A 19,274-nucleotide genomic window follows, 5' to 3' on the forward strand; every position below is an offset into this window, starting at 1 on the left:
GGTGGAGCCGAGAGGAGGAGGGCATAAGGCGGAGGGAGGCGTCAGGAAGGGTCGGCCAAGCCCTGCCTGCGGGCTGCCGAAGCGTGCTGCTGGGAAGGCAGGCAGGCAGGCAGAGCAGGAGTTGCCCCCCTAACCCGGAGTTGCCCCCTTCGGGGAGCCTGAAGTCTGGTGGCGAAGCAGCATCGGCTGCATTTCGACACAGGCGCGAATCTAGCCGGGAAGATCCGTGGCTGCTTCGTGAATGCTTTGGAGGGAGAGGAAGGTCAGCGAAAGGCTGCAGCAGCACACGGGGGCAGGGGTGGGAGGGCAGCTGGGTGGATGGGTGGGTGAGTGTCTCTCTGCAGTGGAAAATGTCCGGCATGGCTGGGCGGAGCAGGGCCAGGGTGGGAGGGACAATCGAGCGCATGAGTTCAAAGAAACCAAGCCCCCCGCCCCAGCTCCAGAGGGGCCCCCAACTCTCCAGCCCTCCCGATTTCCTTCATTCTCTCCCGGGCTCAGAGGGGCCACTGGGGAGAGGGGAGGGGTGGGCATACAGGGTCCCCCCTTCCCTAGCTGCGACCCTGGGGGGGGGACTCAGTCGGGGGGGGCGTCATTGGATGGGGGACTAGAGCAGCCGGGCGCGGCTTTGCAAAGGCTCTTGGCTCCCCTCCCCTGTTCAAGCTCCCGGGAGCCAGTCAGCGAGTGCGGAGCTGGGGAGGGGGAGGAAGAGTCTCCTTGCAAGGGAGGTTTGGCGGGTCCTCCTCCTTCCCCTCCTCCTCCTCCTCCTCTTTGCAAGGAGCCAGAGCGGGGCCAGCTCCGATGGTCCTTGGCTTCCTCTCCCTCTCGGGGGCTTCTGACACCCACTGGGAGGACAGATCCAGAGGGACGGAGAGAGCAGTGAGGGCGGCCGGGAGGGGGGGGGTTCCTCTTGCGGGGGGGCTGCCTTGCTGGAGGGAGCCCCTTCCCGGACCACACCGTGAGGGGAAAGGCGGCTGGGGGAGAAGCAGGAGATCCTACCCCCCGCAGGGTGGGGTAGCCCAGCCCCCATGCCAGGGCCCCATAGGATGACATCATCAACGGAGACCACCATCCCAGAGGACAGGGAGACACCCTGGCAGTGTTCTCTCTGACTGGGATTCCCTGAAGTTCTTGACTACAACTCCCACAATCCCCAAGTAAAAGCGATTGCAGCGGGGGATGCTGGGAGTTGTAGTCAACAGCCTCTGGGAAGGAATCGCTGTTAGAGGGGACACTCAAGCAGCCTGGCCAGAGAGGGAGGGCGGAAGCGGGCTCTGTTTAAGGGTCCAGCAGCCGAGGAGGAGGAGGAGGTCAGTGAGGTGGGGCAGGGGTGCCCGGTCTGAGAGGCTCCCGGGCAGGAGCGGGACCATCCTTCCCACTGACAGGTGGAGGAGGAAGGTTGACCCCCTGCCCACCCCCTCTGAGGCACAGCCAGACCCACAAGGGAGTCATCGGGCAGGTCTCGCAACATCCCTGGCAGGGGCGATGGGTGGGAGGCGAAGCAGGACACTGCCTCACATCACGCCTTCCCAATCCTACTGTGCCTTCCTTGCCCAGATGCAGCAGCAGGCCTATCCCTTCCTTCTCTCCATGGTCCCTGTCCGTCCTTTGTTGTAATCCTGGCTTCCAACACAGCACCTTCCCAGAGACAGAAGTGCACAAGACGAGAGAGACATGCACACAGGGATCAGCTGTGGAGATGCAATACTTGGGAGAGTTTGGGCTCCTTCCCTGCCTGCTAGACCTGCTTGTCTGCCTGCTAGCTTGAAGCACACAAATTAAATGGTTAGGTTTAAAGACCTCAGGATGCACCCCAGGGGTGTGTCTGTGTGTGTTTAAAGGGGTTAGCAAATTGCAAGCATTCCTCCAAAAACCAACATCTTATTTCTTTCTGTGACTCTAAGCTTTCCTCTCTCTATATTCTTCTTTCTCCATGCTTCTTTCTCCATGCTTTTCAAAGGGTGGATTTCCCTGCAATTACTGGGGAAGTGGTGCCTTTCTGTGGGGTTTTTTTGGTTTGTTTGTTGGTAATCTGAGAAAGGTCTGACACCTACCTGCAGAAACTAGATCGATGTTTCTGTCTTTTGTGCATTGTTCTGGGAGTTTATGCCAGCGAATGAGTGAGTCCCAAGCAGCTTGAGATAGAGAGATAATAGGAAAGGAAAGCTTGTGTCGTTGTTAGTTAGTGAGCTCCCAATTGAGGAAGACCCTTTTATAGGCAAAAGGCCACCTTAAGTGGGCAGCAGGGAAATGCTTGACTAACAAGCAGAGGTTGATGAGTCTAATCCCCGCAGGTACTATATTGGGCAGCAACAATACAGGGAGATGCTGAAAGGCATCATGTCACACTGTGCAGGAGGAGACAATGGTCAACCCCTCCTCTGTTCTACCAGAGCAAATCCCAGGGCTCTGTGGGTGCCAGGAGTCGAAATCGACTTGACGGCACACTCTACTTTACACTTTTATAGGCAAGGTTCCTCAGTTTCCCAGCCCACAGCCCCCGATTTCTGCTGGAGAAAAGAATGCAAAGACACAGTTTTGCAGCTCTGATCTGGGTGCTGGAAGGTGGGCAAGAGGAGACCGGGGGCCAGAGCTGACCCATATCCCGGAAGGGACCTGTTTGGTGGTCTGAGCTCCCTTGCTCCCCTTGGGCTTGAGGGACCAGGGGTCACACTTAATGGGTAACACTGCTCACTCTTTTCTTGATGCAGAAAATAAAATAAAATAAAAATTCATGTTTGGAACTCAGACACACAGGCACGCACACACACACACACACACACACACACACACACACACTGTTTCCACATTTATTTTATACCAGAAAGTGGGTGTAATTTGTGTCTAGCATGCTTGTCCTGTAAGCGACATTTATTCCAACTATGTCCGATCCTGTGGCAGAGATTAAAAGAACTCTCCATCTTGGGTAGGGAGACAAACATTTTGGAAAAGTATATCCCAGCTATATTACTGGATAAGGCAGTCCTGGGCTCTGTCCTGTTAACAATACAAACTCTGTGATCAAGGGTGGGGGAAAGCACATGGCAATTCAGGCAATCATCTAATTATTATTATTTCTTGTTTACACAGTCAGACAGGTGTTATTGACTGGTTTGTTTTATCCAGACATCGAGTCCTTCCCAAGGACTTGGGATGCCAGAATTTTATTGTCAATTGTAATAGATATCGTCGCAGAATATAGGCTGTTCCCAGTAAAGCTGCTTTTTGTAATTGGCTGATGGTGATTTCTGTGGCCCCTATGGTGTTGAGGTGCTCTTCAAGGTCTTTGGGAACTGCACCCAGGGCGCCAATATCCACTGGGATGATTTGGGTCTTTTTCTGTCACAGCTTTCAATTTCAATTTGTAGATCTTTGTATTTTGTGATTTTTTTCTATTTCTTTTTCTTCTATTCTGCTATCCCCTGGTATTGCTATGTCGATTATTTTAACTTGGTTTTTTTTCTTCTCGACTACAGTTATAACTGGTGTATTGTGTGGCAGATGTTTGTCTGTTTGTAGTCGGAAGTCCCATAATATTTTTGCACCTTCATTTTCTACAACTTTTTCAGTTGTATGGTCCCACCAATTTTTGGGCACAGGTAGCTTGTATTTTTTGCAGATGTTCCAGTGTATCATCCCTGCTACTTTGTCATGCCTTTGTTTGTAGTCAGTCTGTGCGATCTTTTTACAACAGCTGATCAGGTGGTCCACTGTTTCATCTGCTTCTTTACAAAGGCGGCACTTGCTGTTTGTTGTTGACTTTTCTACTTTTGCTCTTATTGCATTTGTTCTTAGTGCCTGTTCTTGTGCAGCCAGTATTAAACCCTCTGTTTCTTTCTTCAAGTTGCCATTCTTAAGCCATTGCCAGGTTTTGGTGATGTCTGATTTTCCACTTATATTGTGCAAATATTGACCATTCAGGGGCTTATTTTTCCATTTTTCTGCTCGGTCCTTGACTTATTCTTTCTTGTAGGCCTGCTTTGTTTCATTGGTGTTGAACAGTTTCTCGTTATTGACCATTTGAAATGCATCTTCTTCACTGTCCTTGATATATTCTTCAAGGCCTCTTTTCTCCTCCTCTACTGTTTGATGGACTTGCAGCATTCCTCTTCCACCTGAGCTGCGAGGGAGGTATAGCCTATCTACATCACTGTGGGGGTACAGAGCATGATTGATGGTCATGATTTTCCTGGTCTTATGATCTAGCGTCTCTAGCTCTGCCTGGGTCCAGTCTGTTATTCCTGCAGTGTATCTAATAAACGGTATAGCCCAGGTGTTTATGGCTTGTATGGTGTTCCTGCGATTGAGTTTGGACTTGAGGATTTTTCTGACTCTCCTGATGTATTCACTTCCGATTTTTCTTTTAACTTCAGTGTGTGTGATGTTATTAGCCTGGAGAATGCCCAAGTATTTGTAATGTTCTTTCTCTTCCAGGTTCTTGATGTTGCTTCCATTGGGCAGTTCTATTCCCTCTGCTTTTCTTATTTTTCCTCTGTTCATTATTAATGAAGCACACTTGTCTAAACCAAAATCCATTGCTATATCACTACTGAATATATGGACAGTGTTTAGCAGTGATTCAATTTCTGCCTGGGACTATCCATACAACTTCAGATCATCCATGTACAGCAGATGGTTGATTTTACTGGATGTTTTAGATGTTTGGTATCCGAGGCCTGTTTTGTTGAGTATTTGTGAAAGTGGGGTCATGGCGATTACAAACAACAGAGGGGACAGTGAGTCCCCTTGGAAAATACCTCTTCTAATGCTAACCTGTCCAAGTGTCTAGCCATTGATTGTTAACTGTGTACTCCACATGCTCATTGCTTTTTTTATAAATATCCGAATGTTTTTGTTGACACCAGTTGTTTCTAAACATTTTAGTATCCATGTGTGAGGCAATGAGTCGACGGCCTTCTTGTAGTAAATCCATGCATCACTTAGATTTGTTTTTCTTCTCTTGCAATTTTCTAAAATCATTTTGTCAATCAGCAGCTGGTCTTTTGTGCCTCTGGTGTTCGGGCAATTTCCTTTCTGTTCAACTGGAAGCTGTTTGTTAGTTAATAAGTGTTGCATCACTTCATCTGCTATTATTTCAGTAAATAATTTGAACATGGTTGGCAGGCAGGTTATCAGTCTAAAATTACTTAGAACTGCACCTTTTGCTGGGTCTTTCATTATGACATGAGTTTTCCCAGTTGTTAGCCATTGTTCAATATCACCTCCTTCCAAAATGTGATTGAACTGTTTTGAAAGTTGTTTATGAAGGCGTGTTAGGTGTTTAAGCCAAAAGCCATGCAGTTCATCGACGCCTGATGCAGTCCAGTTTTTAATTTTCACATATACGCTGATGGTGTCTGACCTTTCTGTGATAAACTAGGAGAGGGATCTTATAGTTGTGGTGAACAGCTACTTGAAACCCATTGATATACTCATTGGGACACTCCAACCCCCCTTTCCCTGGAGGAAAGGAAATGTGTATGTTGGTGTCTGTGTGTGTCTGTGTCTGTGTGTTTTCTGCTGTCATTGTCCTCTTTTTTGGCATGCGTAGAAAATGTTCTACCATTGAGCTGTAGGGTTGTGCATGGAACAGATTTGGCCAGCTTGGTTCGAATCCGGACTGGATTCAAACTGACCCAGCCTCTTTCCGGGTTCAGCCGAACCAGGTCTGGTTCGGCTTGACCATAGAATCAGAGTGAACTGGTTCATGGGCTGGTTCAAAAATAGACCTGTAAAGGGCCCTCCTTCACGAGTAGAGGGGTCTCTTCTTCCTGCCTACCTGCCCCTTTCTGCTTTCTTTTCACCATTCTTGAGCAGTTTCCTCTTCTGAAGCCCAAAGTGTCGACACTGGAGTTCCTAGGCGGGACTCCTCTTGCATATAGGAGGAACTGGATTGCACTCTGGACATCTCACAACAGGTCCTGGGTGTCACTCAGGGTGAAGTCCAGCATAGTCTTTGCTCTAGTTGGTTCCATGATGGACCGTTCTGAGGGCCAGTCATTTAGTCTGTCTAGAAATCTGGCCTCTCTGGTCATATCCTGAATGGGAATCACATAGCCATTGGATGTGGAAGTAACTGGCAAGCTCTGATTTGCACTTCCACTATTTCTTCTCACACCATCTCCTTCAGGATTGTTTTCTATTGCAGGATCTGACCAGTTTTCTCTCTTCCTTCCAGCAGGTGAGAGGAAATATTAGGAGAAAACCAGCAGTGAATTTATGGGTGGTGCCAAATGGGAAAAGTGGGAACAATACAAACTAAAAACTTGAGCAAAAGAGAAGAATAGAAATGATTGATGTGCTTTTCTCAGCATGGAGCAGAAAAAAATAATACAGAAGGAAAGAGAAAGAAGCCTGTGCCAGCTACGTAAGAGAAGCTTCACTTCTGAACCAAGCTTTGAACCTCAGGGTGAAATGCAAACAAGTGACAACCCACAAATGCTGTGAATGCAGAAATAGTTTCATCACGAGTGGAACTCTAAATAGACACAATAGAATCCACACTGGGGAGAAAACACATAAATGCTTTGAGTGTGGCAAGAGCTTCAGAATGAGTGGATATCTTATTAAACAGCATAGAACCCGACCTGGGGAGAAACCATATAATTGCTTTGAGTGTGGCAAGAGCTTCAGCAGGAGGGGAGAGCTTACTGTACACTGTAGAACCCACACTGGGGAGAAACCATATCAATGCTTGGAGTGTGGAAAGAGCTTCGCCCAGAGAGGACACCTTATTATACACCATAGATCGCACACTGGGGAGAAACCACATAGATGCTTGGAGTGTGGAAAGAGCTTCAGCATGCGTGGAAATCTTACTAAACACCATAGAACCCACACTGGGGAGAAACCACATAAATGCTTGGAGTGTGGCAAGAGCTTCAGCCAGAAAGGAGAGCTTACAATACACCATAGAACCCACACTGGGGAGAAACCATATAAATGCTTTGAGTGTGGAAGGAGCTTCAGGCGGAGCGGAGATCTTACTATACACCATAGAAGCCACACTGGAGAGAAACCACATAAATGCTTCGAATGTGGAAAGAGCTTCAGGATGAGTGGAAAACTTAATGAGCACTGTAGAATGCACACTGGGGAAAAACCACATAAATGTTTAGAGTGTGGAAAGAGCTTCAGCACAAGTCTAGTTCTTAAGAGACACCATAGAACCCACACTGGGGAGAAACCATATCAATGCTTGGAGTGTGGAAAGAGATTCAGCACAAGTGGGGAGCTTACTTTACACAATAGAACCCACACTGGGGAGAAACCACATCAATGCTTGGTGTGTGGAAAGAGCTTCAGAACAAGTCAAGCTCTTACTCTACACTATAGAACTCACACAGGGGAGAAACCACATAAATGTTTGGATTGTGGAAAGAGCTTCAGCCGAAGTGCATCTCTTAATCGACACCATAGGACCCATACCAGGGAGAAACCTCATGAATGCTTGGTGTGTGGAAAGAGTTTCAGCACGAGTGGAGAGCTTATTATACACAATAGAACCCACACTGGGGAGAAACCATATCACTGCTTGGAGTGTGGAAAGAGCTTCAGCCAGAGTGTACATCTTACTATGCACAATAGAAACCACACCGGGGGGAAACCACATAAATGCTTTGAGTGTGGCAAGAGCTTCAGCCAGAAAGGAGAGCTTACAATACACAATAGAATCCACACTGGGGAGAAACCACATAAATGCTTGGAGTGTGGAAGGAGCTTCAGGCAGAGCGGAGATCTTACTATACACCATAGAACCCACACTGGAGAGAAACCACATAAATGCTTGGAGTGTGGAAAGAGCTTCAGCAGGAGGGGAGAGCTTACTGTACACTGTAGAACACACACTGGGGAGAAACCATATCAATGCTTGGAGTGTGGAAAGAGCTTCACCACGAGGGGAATACTTACTGTACACCATAGATCGCACACTGGGGAGAAACCACATAAATGTTTGGAGTGTGGAAGGCGCTTCAGCACAAGGGGAGACCTTACTAGACACTGTAGAACCCACACTGGGGAGAAACCACATAAATGGGGAGAATTTGCATTAGGTGTGTGCACAGAACTGTCTGGTCCAGTTCAGTTTGAGTCCAGACCCAATCCGAGCCAGTTCAGTTCAGCACCAGCTCAAATCTCCTACGGTCAGGTATAGGTGGGTTCGTGAACCTTTTAATGGGAGATTTTTATTTTTTTTTTAAATTAACCACATCCATGGGGTTCTCCAAGGCAGTGCAGGTATCTGTGGAGGGTCCCCCTCCCCACACTGGCCTTCCTTCTTCAAAAATGGCCTCGAATCATCCCCCCCGTGCACCTCCCACACCTGTTCAATGGGCCTCTGCATGGCCTGGGTTTCGCCCCGCCCCTAAAAAGCTCATGAATCAGTTTGATTCTGAACCTGCTTGCACATCCCTAAACCGCACCAATGCTTGCAGTGTAGGAAGTGGTTCAGGAGGAAGGCACAACTTACTGCACATGCGCAAACTTTTACTGTGTAGAAATCATACACATGAATCTGTAGACAAGCCTGAAGATCACCCTCATTTTGTGAAAAGTATTTCCTTGTGATTTTTCTGCTTCGGATTTATCTTGATTCCCTCTGAGAGAATTCATAGATTTTTTTTTGTTTCTGTGATAAGAATAAAATTGCATAATTCATTCAGATAGATCAATGAATATTTCTTTTTAACTACAAAGGCTTTCTTTTATTTGCCTCTGAATACATTTATGTGTCAGTCTCTGGAATGTGGATTCTGGGTGAAACTCCGACTGGCAAAAGAGTGCAATGGCTATTTTATTTTTTATTTTTTAAAGACAAAGCAGAGGTTGAAATTATATAACTGTGGCCATTTAACTGATATTGTTTTGCTTGTTTTAGTGTTGTATTTAGAATATTGTTTTAAAATTTTAAACTGTGTTTTAAATTTCTTGCTTTTGAATTTTCTGTTTTTGTTTTTAATTAATGTTTTACTGTTTTTATTTGTTGTGAACCACCCTGAGACCTTGGGTTAGGGTGGTATAAAAATGCATGAAATAACTAACGAAATAAATAAAAAATTAGGCTTTTTGAGGTCCAGGGACTAGCTAAGCGTCTTTATTGAGCTCAGCTTGGGCTGTGTTCAAACTTTCCTCCTCTGGAGATTGTGTGATCTCAATTTTCAAGAGAAATCTTTCAAGATGCTAAATTCACTCCCAATGTTGTTTTCAGTCTTGAAGCTGGAATTCTAAAGGTGGGACCCAAAATGTGGCTTTCAGTATTTCACTTTGGATTGAAACGTAACCACCTTCCTTCCTAGCGGTACTACAGAGATATTTATATATCGCTTTTCAACAAGAGTTTGCAAAGCAGTGTGGGGGCCGATTGCCTTGATTGACCATACTGAAGCGATTCTGCTTGATGCTTTTATGCCAGAGCTGCTTTAAGCAGAAGCACTTTGCAAGTAGAGGACAAGATGACAGCCAGGCTTAGCACAGCAACAGGAAACTGTTATCTTAAAAATAGATTTGGTAGACATCCCTGTGATTTAGATAATGCTTGGGAAGGTGGTAACAGCAATTGTGTTTTGCAAAAACCTGTCATGTAACTTCCTTGTTCTTGATATGCACATGAAAGTGTCTAACTAACTGAAGTGATTGCAAGTAACTAAGTCCAGACATGTAACTTCCTCATTGGATTGGATAGGAGAGTGTGTTGTGCCTTATTGTGGGCCATTGGGTCTCATCAGGGTTTGGAACCTGTGTGGGCTCTCTCTGACCCTTTCAGCTGAACTGTTTTGTACTGATCAAGCAACCTGACTGGATTACCAAACACAACATGAATGCAAAGTTTCTTCCAGAGCAGTTTACATAAATAAAAACAAACTCTATCTTTATCCCGGAAAGAATTAAGTCAGCATGAACCAGCCAATTATCGCTCTGAATTGACAGTCCCCAGCCATCGCAGCTTTTTTCCCTTAGCGCCCTAAAAAGCTTTGCCTTCTGCGGTGGTGTCTGGGAACTTTGGGAATATTGCCTAGGATGCAAGAATCTGTCCTTGTACCTCTGGCGCAGTTGATTCGATTGAATATGTCCTCCTTAGTAATGGTATCGTTTATGACTCATTCAGAAACTCTTTTGGAACTCTGCTTTTACTGACTCCCCTGGCATTCAGAGTTATTTTATGCCACCTATGTACTACCTGGAGCGAATCCTGAGAATAATTGTAAAGTGGCTAAATTATGTGTGGCTGCTTGTAGGAGATCAGGCTTTGCCCATGGGGTGTGGAGGTGGGGGGCGCAGCCTTGATGATGGCTCAGTCCAAGGGAGAGGTTGGAATAGGAGCCGGGAGACCAGTTGGAGGCTGCTTAGGAGTCGGGCTGCCCAGAAGCAGCATGGCCGGGGTAGCATCAGCAGGAGCAGGGCAGGACCCGGACGGAGGAGCGTGTCCAAAATCCTGCGTCCTGCCTGCGTGACCTGACGTTGCACGAGCAGCGGCGACAAAAAGGTGGAGCCGAGAGGAGGAGGGAGGAGGAGGAGGGAAGGGGCGGGTCGAGCAAGCCGAGCCTGCTGGCTGCCACTCTGGCTGGCTGCATAAGCGTGCTGGGATGGGAAGGAAGAGAGCAGGAGTTCCCCCCTAATCCGGAGTTGCCCCCTTCTGGGAGCCTGAAGTCCGGTGCAAGAGGACAGCGCCGCGCGAAGCATTGCACGTGCGCTTGCAAAGACGCAGATCGCGCGAGCCCAGCCGGGAAGATCGGTGGCTGGTTCGCGAATGCTTTGGATGGAGAGGAAAGTCAGCGAAAGGCAGCCGCCGCACACGGGGGCAGGGGTGGAGGGCTGGGTGGGCGGGTGGTGGTCTCCCTCCCAGTCTCTCTGCAGTGGAAAATGTCCGGCGTGGCTGCTGGGCGGAGCAGGGCCACGGTGGAGCTCTAATTGAGGGGGTGGGTTCAAAGGAACCACCCCCACCACCCCAGCTCCAGAGGGCCCACCAACTCTACCCTTCCCTGTTTTCTTCATTATCTCCCCTACCCGGGAGGGAGAGGGGGAAATATGCCCCCCCTCCCCTAGCGATGCCCCGGGTGAGGCGCTCAGCCAGCAGCCCCAACCTGGGGCTGGATTGCGGGGCGTCCTTGGAGAGGGAAATGGAGCGGCCAGCAGGCCGGCTTGCAAAAGCTCTTCGCTCCCCTCCCGGAAAGCTCCCGGCAACTACGAAGGGAGCGCTGAGCTGGGGGGAGAGGGGGAGGGGGGGTCTCGTTGCATCTCATGCGGAACTCCGAATTCTTTCCCTTCTCCTTGCAATGGAGAGTTCGCGACGAGTCGTTCTTTCCGCCACCCGCCGGTTTGCAAGGAGACGGGGTGTCTCTGTGTGTGCGCAGCTCAGATGATCCTGTTACACGCTGGCTTCTTCTCTCTCTCGGGGGCTTCTGACCCCCACTGGGAGAACAGATTCAAACGGGCAGAGCAGTGAGGGCGGCGGCGGGGGGGGGGGTTCCTCTCGCGGGGCTGCCATGCTGGAGGGAGCCCCTTCCCCGGACCACCACCGAGCCCGCTGGTGAGCAGAGAATCACGCAATCTGCCGAGCAAGAGGGGAATGATGGAAGAGAGGCAAAGAGTGGTCCAATCTGCAGAGCACCCCCAAAAGCTGTTACTTAGCCAAGGCGATCAGTCTGTGCCTGTGGGGGAGGAAGAGGAGATCTGTCTAGAAGTTTCTGCTGTTTAGAATAAGGGTTAGAGGAGGAGGCTCTACCTGTCCTTTCCATGTAGCGCGATTGGGCTGGAAGATGACCAGAGACCCACTGAGTGAGAAGGTGAAGCTCATGGAGGGTGGGTGATCTTGGAGCGGGGAAGCGGCTCAAAGGACCAAAGGATGCAGAAGGCTGAAGCCCAGGGAAAGGTTTTTAGATGTTCTCTTATTGGTCAGCAGAGGGGTTACTATCTTGAAATGCGGACTCATGAGCTGTGTACATAGGAACAGTGGAAGCTGCCCACTTCTGAGTCAGCCTTAGTATTATCTGCACCTACTGGCAGCAGCCTTTGGGGTATCAGGCAGGAACCTTTCCCAGGCCGACCTGGAGATGTTGCCAGGAAGTGGATCTGGGGCCTTCTGCATGCCGAGAGGATGCTCCACCACTTGGGGTCTCTCTTACAGCAGAGCTTACTCACATGGCATCACTCATTGAAAGGGTGACTTGATTAATTCATGCTCATGCCACCGGCCAGCTTTCCTCCCCAAACTGACCCAGTCTAACAAAGGTTGCCTGTAGATTTGGCCACTGGTCCTTTCTGAGTGGCGAGGAAAGAAAGACCAAAGGATGCCCTCTTCCCTAACCAGCCCGCTCCAGGGAAGGGCTCTCTGTTTTGGAGATTAGGTTGCAGAGTGGCGTGGTGGGGGCCTTCTCCTTCCGTGCACATTTTCATTTTAACTCTTCTCTTGCATTGTCTCCAATACTCTCAGCCACCAGCGAGTGTTAAGGTGGGGAAGAGAAATGTCTTCCCTGCCATTTTTGTCTTCGTAACATCCATATACATTTGCTTCTGAATTGACATGCTTAGTGCTGGAATGACTGTGGTTAGTAGTCAACAGACATGTGCATGTTATGTCCATGTCATTATTTATTTATCCTATTTATAATCTGCCTGATATATAAATCTCTAGACAGTGTACACAGTCCAAATCGTAATATAAAGACAAAAACAATTGAAACACTTCCATGGAATACAAACTAAAAACAGTCTACAGAGTGGAAAAATTTACATTCACAGGATAAAAACAGTTTTAAATTAATTATGAGGAAACAGCTGTGTCATAAGGGACTTTTAAAAAGCTGTCAGAGATGTAGAAGCTCTTATTTTGACAGAACTTCGGGTAGCCACAGAGAAGGCCCCATCCTGAATCACCACCAAAGGTGAAGAGCCAGCATGGTGTAGTGGCTAGAGTGCTGGACTAGGACCGGGGAGACCCGAGGTCAAATCCCCATTCAGCCACGCTACTAGCTGGGTGACTCTGGGCCAGTCACTTCTCACTCAGCCTAACCTACTTCACAGGGTTGTTGTGAGGAGAAACTCAAGTCTATAGTAGACCGCTCTGGGCTCCTTGGAGGAAGAGCGGGATATAAAATGTAAAATAAATAAAGGAGCTGGTGGCAACTGTAACTGAACCACCACCCCCACTTCCCAATGATCGCAAAAGGTGGCAGGGTTCATGAGCAAGCAGGTAGTCTCTACCTTGGAACTAAGCCATTCAGGGCTTTATAAATAATGACCAGCACTTTATATTTTGCTCAGAAACATATCAGCAGCCAGTGCAGTTCTCTCAGAATTGGTGTTATATGGCCCCTTCGGGTTGTCCCATAGACCAATCTGGCTGCCACATCCTGTACCAGTTTCCAAACTTTGTACAAAGGCAGCCCCATGTAAAGTGCATTATGGTAGTCAAGCCTGGACACCACCAGCAGATGTACCACCGTTTTGAGGTGATTTATCTCCAGAAATGGATGTAGCTGATGTATCGGCCGCAGCGGATAATAAGCGCTCCTGCCATTGCCATTTATGCCCCACCTTTCCCTTCCTCCAAGGAGCACATGGTGGCATTTATGTATCTTCTGCCCCCACCTTTCTCCCTACAACCATCCTGTGAGGTAGGCTAGGATGAGAAAAAGTGCAGCCATCCCCTGAGCTTCATGGCTGAGTTGGGAAGGGTTTGGACTCGGGTCTCTCCGATCCTAATCAACCCCCTCTGCACTCTCCTCTTATTTATCTGTTAAGGGATCTTATTGATCTTATTTTACCAATGGACCCTGGGTCCAAAATGAATCTCCAGTAATTCAGCATCACTGACAGGATCTTGGAAATCAGCCCAGCAATCAGCCCTTTGAATTGCGGCTGATTAAAATGATTTTCTCTGTCTCTTGTAGCTTTTAACCATTTTTTTGTATGCTACATTTTCAATGAAAAGTCTCCCAAAGCACACAGAAAAAGGAACAGCAGCAGCTAGACAGATGCAGTCCAAAAGAATCGTTGAGTAAAGCTTCCCCTGCTTATAGCTGTGGACCAGGTTGCTGTTCCAACGGAGCTTCTATTATTGGGGCTTGAAATAAGCTCCATGCACTCGGGAGTCATTCACCCTCCGCCTGCCTACCTGCCCCTTTCTGCTTTCTTTTCACCATTCTTGAGCAGTTTCCTCTTCTGAAGCCCAAAGTGTCGACACTGGACTTCCTAGGCGGGACTCCTCTCACATATAGGAGGAACTGGATTACACTCTGGACATCTCACAACAGGTCCTGGGTGTCACTCAGGGTGAAGTCCAGTATAGTCTTTGCTCTAGTTGGTTTCATGATCGACCGTTCTGAGGGCCAGTCATTTAGTCTATCTAGAAATCTGGCCTCTCTGGTCATATCCTGAATGGGAATCACATAGCCATTGGATGTGGAAGTAACTGGCAACCTCTGGTTTGCACTTCCACTATTTCTTCTCACACCATCTCCTTTGGGATTCATTTCTATCGCAGGCTCTGACCAGTTTTCTCTCTTCCTTCCAGCAGGTGAGAGGAAAAATGAGGAGAAATCCAGTGGAGAATTTACGGGTGTTGCCAAATGGGAAAAGAGGGAACAATACAAACTACAAACTCGAGCAAAAGGGAAGAACAGAAATGGATCAGGTGTTTTTCTCAGCAGGGAGCAGAAAAAAATAATACAGAAGGAAAGAGAACGAAGCCTGTGCCCGCCACAAAGGAGAAGATTCACTTCTGAACAACGCTTTGAACCTTAGGGTGAATTGCAAACAAGTGACAAACTGCACACTATAGAACCCACACTGGGGAGAAACCACATAAATGCTTTGAGTGTGGCAAGAGCATCAGAATGAGTGGATATCTTACTAAACACCATAGAACCCACACTGGGGAGAAACCATATAAATGCTTCGAGTGTACAAAAAGCTTTAGCTCAAGTGGAAAGCTTACTATGCACAATAGAACCCACACTGGGGAGAAACCATATAAATGCTTTGAGTGTGGAAAGAGTTTCAGCCAAAGTGGGGATCTTACTGTACACTGTAGAACCCACACTGGGGAGAAACCACATAAATGCTTAGAGTGTGGCAAGAGCTTCACCCGGAGAGGAACCCTTATTATACACCATAGAACACACACTGGGGAGAAACCACATAAATGCTTAGAGTGTGGCAAGAGCTTCACCACAAATGGAAATCTTACTAAACACCATAGAACCCACACTGGGGAGAAACCACATAAATGCTTTGAGTGTGGCAAGAGCTTCAGCACAAGTGGAGAGGTTACAATACACAATAGAACCCACACTGGGGAGAAACCATATAAATGCTTGGAGTGTGGAAGGAGCTTCAGGCAGAACGGAGCTCTTACTAGACACCATAGAAGCCACACTGGAGAGAAACCACATAAATGCTTCGAGTGTGGAAAGAGCTTCAGGACGAGTGAAAAACTTAATGGGCACCATAGAACCCACACTGGGGAGAAACCACATAAATGCTTGGAGTGTGGAAAGAGCTTCAGCACGAGTCTAGCTCTTAAGAAACACCATAGAACCCACACCCACACTGGGGAGAAACCACATAAATGCTTGGAATGTGGCAAGAGCTTCAGAATGAGTCGTGCTCTTACCTTACACTATAGAACCCACACTGGGAAGAAAACACATAAATGCTTGGAATGTGGCAAGAGCTTCAGCCGGAGTACAACTCTTACTTTACACTATAGAACCCACACTGGGGAGAAACCACATAAGTGCTCGGAGTGTGGAAAGAGCTTCATCACAAGTGGAGAGCTTACTTTACACAATAGAACCCACACTGGAGAGAAACCATATCAATGCTTAGAGTGTGGAAAGAGCTTCAGCCGGAGTACAACTCTTACTTTACACAATAGAACCCACACTGGGGGGAAACCACATAAATGCTTTGAGTGTGGCAAGAGCTTTGGCCAGAGAGGAGAGCTTACAAAACACAAGAGAATCCACACTGGGGAGAAACCACATAAATGCTTTGAGTGTGGAAGGAGCTTCAGGGAGAGCGGAGAGCTTACTATACACCATAGAACCCACACTGGAGAGAAACCATATCAATGTTTGGAGTGTGGTAAGAGCTTCACCACGAGGGGGAAACTTACTATACACTATAGAAACCACACTGGAGAGAAACCACATAAATGTTTGGAGTGTGGAAAGAGCTTCACCACGAGGGGAAAACTTACTATACACTGTAGAACCCACACTGGGGAGAAACCATATCAATGCTTGGAGTGTGGAAAGAGCTTCAGCCAGAGGGGGAATCTTACTATACACAATAGAACTCACACTGGGAAGAAACCACATACATGTTTGGAGTGTGGAAGGAGCTTCAGCACGAGGGGAGACCTTATTAGACACTGTAGAACCCACACTGGGGAGAAACCACATAAATGGGGAGAATTTGCATTTGGATAGGAGAGTGTGTTGTGCTTTATTGTGGGTCATTGGCTCTCATCAGGGTTTGGAACCTGTGTGGGCTCTGTCTGACCCTTTCAGCTGAACTGTTTTGTACAGATCAAGCAACCTGACTGGATTACCAAACACAACATGAATGCAAAGTTTCTTCCAGAGCAGTTTACATAGAGAAATAAAAACAAACTCTATCCTTATCCCTGAAAGAATTAAATCAGCATGAACCAGCCAATTATCCCTCTGAATTGACAGTCCCCAGCCATCACAGCTCTTTTTCCTTAGCGCCCTAAAAAGCTTTGCCTTCTGCGGTGGTGTCTGGGAACTTTGGGAATACTGCATAAGATGCAAGAATCTGTCCTTGTAATGGTATCGTTTATGACTCATTCAGAAACTCTTTTGGAACTCTGCTTTTACTGACTCCCCTGGGCATTCAGAGTTATTTTATGCCACCTATTTACTACCTGGAGCGAATCCTGAGACTGATTGTAAAGTGGCTAAATTATGTGTGGCTGCTTGTAAGATTAGATCTGTCAATTGTGGTTCTTGTGATTGATATACTTTTAAAAATAAAATTGCAAGCTGGACATCGTGGATGGTTATGTTGTATCCCCCCCCCCCCCGGTTGTGGTTGTAAGAAAGGATCTATTCATAGGAGGAGGGTACACAATCACTTTCAAACTCCTGAATTTCCCTGTGGAAGAGGAACTTATGGAAGTTCCTCTCCTTGCCTTTCTAGAGAGGAGGGTGAATAACCAAGTGAACAGGGCCAAGGGTGGCTTTCCCTGCTCTTGGTTCGTCTGTGCTTCTTTTATTCTTCTAGGTGCCAAAGGACCAGAACAACTTAGGGGTGTAGCAAGCTCTGAAGGGGAGAGATGCAGAACTAGATAGACCCGTGGTCTGACTCAGTAGAAGGCAGCTTCTTCCTTTCCTGTATTCCAAACTGCACCCACATGAAGCTCAGGACCAGATTAGGAGAGAAAGCAGGGATGAATGAATAATTCAAGCATTCCATCCCCTTTCAAAAGGAAGACAGAGTCATCTTTCTTTGGGAATGCCAACAATATGGAGAGGAAATGGCAGATGGAGAATTCCAGCACTATTTCCAAACCAGATCTCTGAAAGAAGGAGGCTGCTTCCCGTGGCTGTTTCTTTATGTAACTGCAGCCAGTCAGAGGATCCCACTTGTTTTGTCCCGAATTAAATACATTTTAAATTTTTTTTCGGGAAACATGAGGATAAAGTTCCTCCACCTCCCCCCCCCCCCAGACAATGAATGAACTTATCTTTTTCTATCGGTCAGGGCAGAATCACATGGCTGAAGCGTGAAGCCTTCCCTGTAGAGAAATTCCCTCTCCTGATGGCCCCATTTCAAAAACAATGGGAGGAGAAAGGAGAAAAAAGGGGAAAGACATCACAGAGCATGGGAAATGTACATTAAATAGCAATCTAGGAGGTTGGGGAGTCAGGGCACCTTTTTGATGAGGAAAGATTATTTTCCATTTTTGAAACTAAGAGACAAGAAAGGTGAAGTAGACTATAGAGATTTGTAGATTTACAAATGTTTGGATAAGAATGAACACAAGTTTTCATTCTTTTCACCAGTTGCAGGGGAGTAACAGCAGGAGAGAGGGCACACCCTCAACTCCTGCCTGTGGCTTCCAGCGGCATCTGGTGGGCCACTGTGGGAAACAGGATGCTGGACTAGATGGGCCTCCTTGGGCCTGATCCAGCAGGGCTGTTCTTATGTTCTTAATGCCCAGCATGGGTGCACAGGACATTGGGGTAATTCCCCCGTCACCAGCCGGGAGCCCCACAGTCTCCCAGCCCCGGCTGCAAGCAGTTGCTCTCTTAACCTCATTTTGAAGGAGGGCTCAGCAGGTAGGTTTGCCACTGGATCGGCACTCACTTGCCTCTCGCTGCTTCTCACAAAGAGCCAAGAGGAGGCTCAGCTGCCTTAGCCTGCTCTTGGCTGCCCATGAGAACAGCCTCCATATTTTGAGGTTCTATTACAACTGTCACCAGTTCTTTGGGTGGTGATGCGGGACGGGGCCTTCTCTGTGGTGGCCCCAGGGTTTTGGAATGTCCTCCCGGTCAGTATAAGAACTTCTCTATGTCTGGCTGTCTTCAGGAAACCACTTAAGACACACCTGTTTTCTCAGGGCTTTTGCTACAACTATATCAACTTTTGTTTGTTAAAACTTTGGTTTTTAAAAGTTTTTATTATTTTAAATTCATTTTGTTTTGTTTTATTGCGTTTTATTCATTGTTTTATACTGTGTACACTGCCTTGAGACTTAGATGTCAAGTGGTGTTTTTTTTTAAATGTAATACAATAAATAAATGTTCCTCAATGTTTGTTAGACTTTATACCCGTTGCCCCCTTAACATTCACTTCAAGCCTCTGTGTTTATTTTATTTTTTATTATATTATTTATTATTATTATTATTATTACATTTATATCCCGCTCTTCCTCCAAGGAGCCCAGAGCGATGTACTACATACTTGAGTTTCTCTTTCACAAGAACCCTGTGAAGTAGGTTAGGCTGAGAGAGAAGTGACTGGCCCAGAGTCACCCAGCTAGTTTCATGGCTGAATGGGGATTTGAACTCGGGTCTCCCCAGTCCTAGTCCAGCACTCTAACCACCATACCACGCTGGCTCTTTTTATTTGGTATTTATTTTATTGTATTCTATTTTTATACCACCTTTCCAAAGTGGCTCAGGGCAGTTTACCCTAAAATCAAAAATGCATACCAATTTAAATCAAAAACAATTTAAAAGTCAATTGAAATTAACATTAAAACTAAATGTCATTAAATGCCAAGCTAAAAAGATATTTCTTTAAGG

At 47.0% G+C, this 19,274-nt stretch overlaps 1 protein-coding gene across 1 annotated transcript; it reads left to right on the forward strand.

Annotated features, from left to right (window-relative positions):
* Positions 1 to 22: 22 nt before the first annotated feature.
* Positions 23 to 17,011, forward strand: LOC128338543 (zinc finger protein 91-like). The gene is made up of 4 exons (XM_053281148.1): positions 23 to 262; positions 6,179 to 8,000; positions 8,876 to 8,879; positions 14,861 to 17,011. The coding sequence occupies exons 2-4, from the start codon at positions 6,548 to 6,550 to the stop codon at positions 16,428 to 16,430; spliced, it is 3,027 nt and encodes a 1,008-aa protein (XP_053137123.1). The 5' UTR covers positions 23 to 262; positions 6,179 to 6,547; the 3' UTR covers positions 16,431 to 17,011.
* Positions 17,012 to 19,274: the final 2,263 nt, after the last annotated feature.

This window comes from Hemicordylus capensis, chromosome 16 (genome assembly GCF_027244095.1).
Source record: "Hemicordylus capensis ecotype Gifberg chromosome 16, rHemCap1.1.pri, whole genome shotgun sequence".
In the NCBI taxonomy this organism is placed as follows: domain Eukaryota; kingdom Metazoa; phylum Chordata; class Lepidosauria; order Squamata; family Cordylidae; genus Hemicordylus; species Hemicordylus capensis.

What these genes read in the sequence shown, in the direction of transcription:
- LOC128338543 (XM_053281148.1), top strand. Translation starts at nt 6,548, where the DNA reads ATGAGTGGATATCTTATTAAACAGCATAGAACCCGACCTGGGGAGAAA.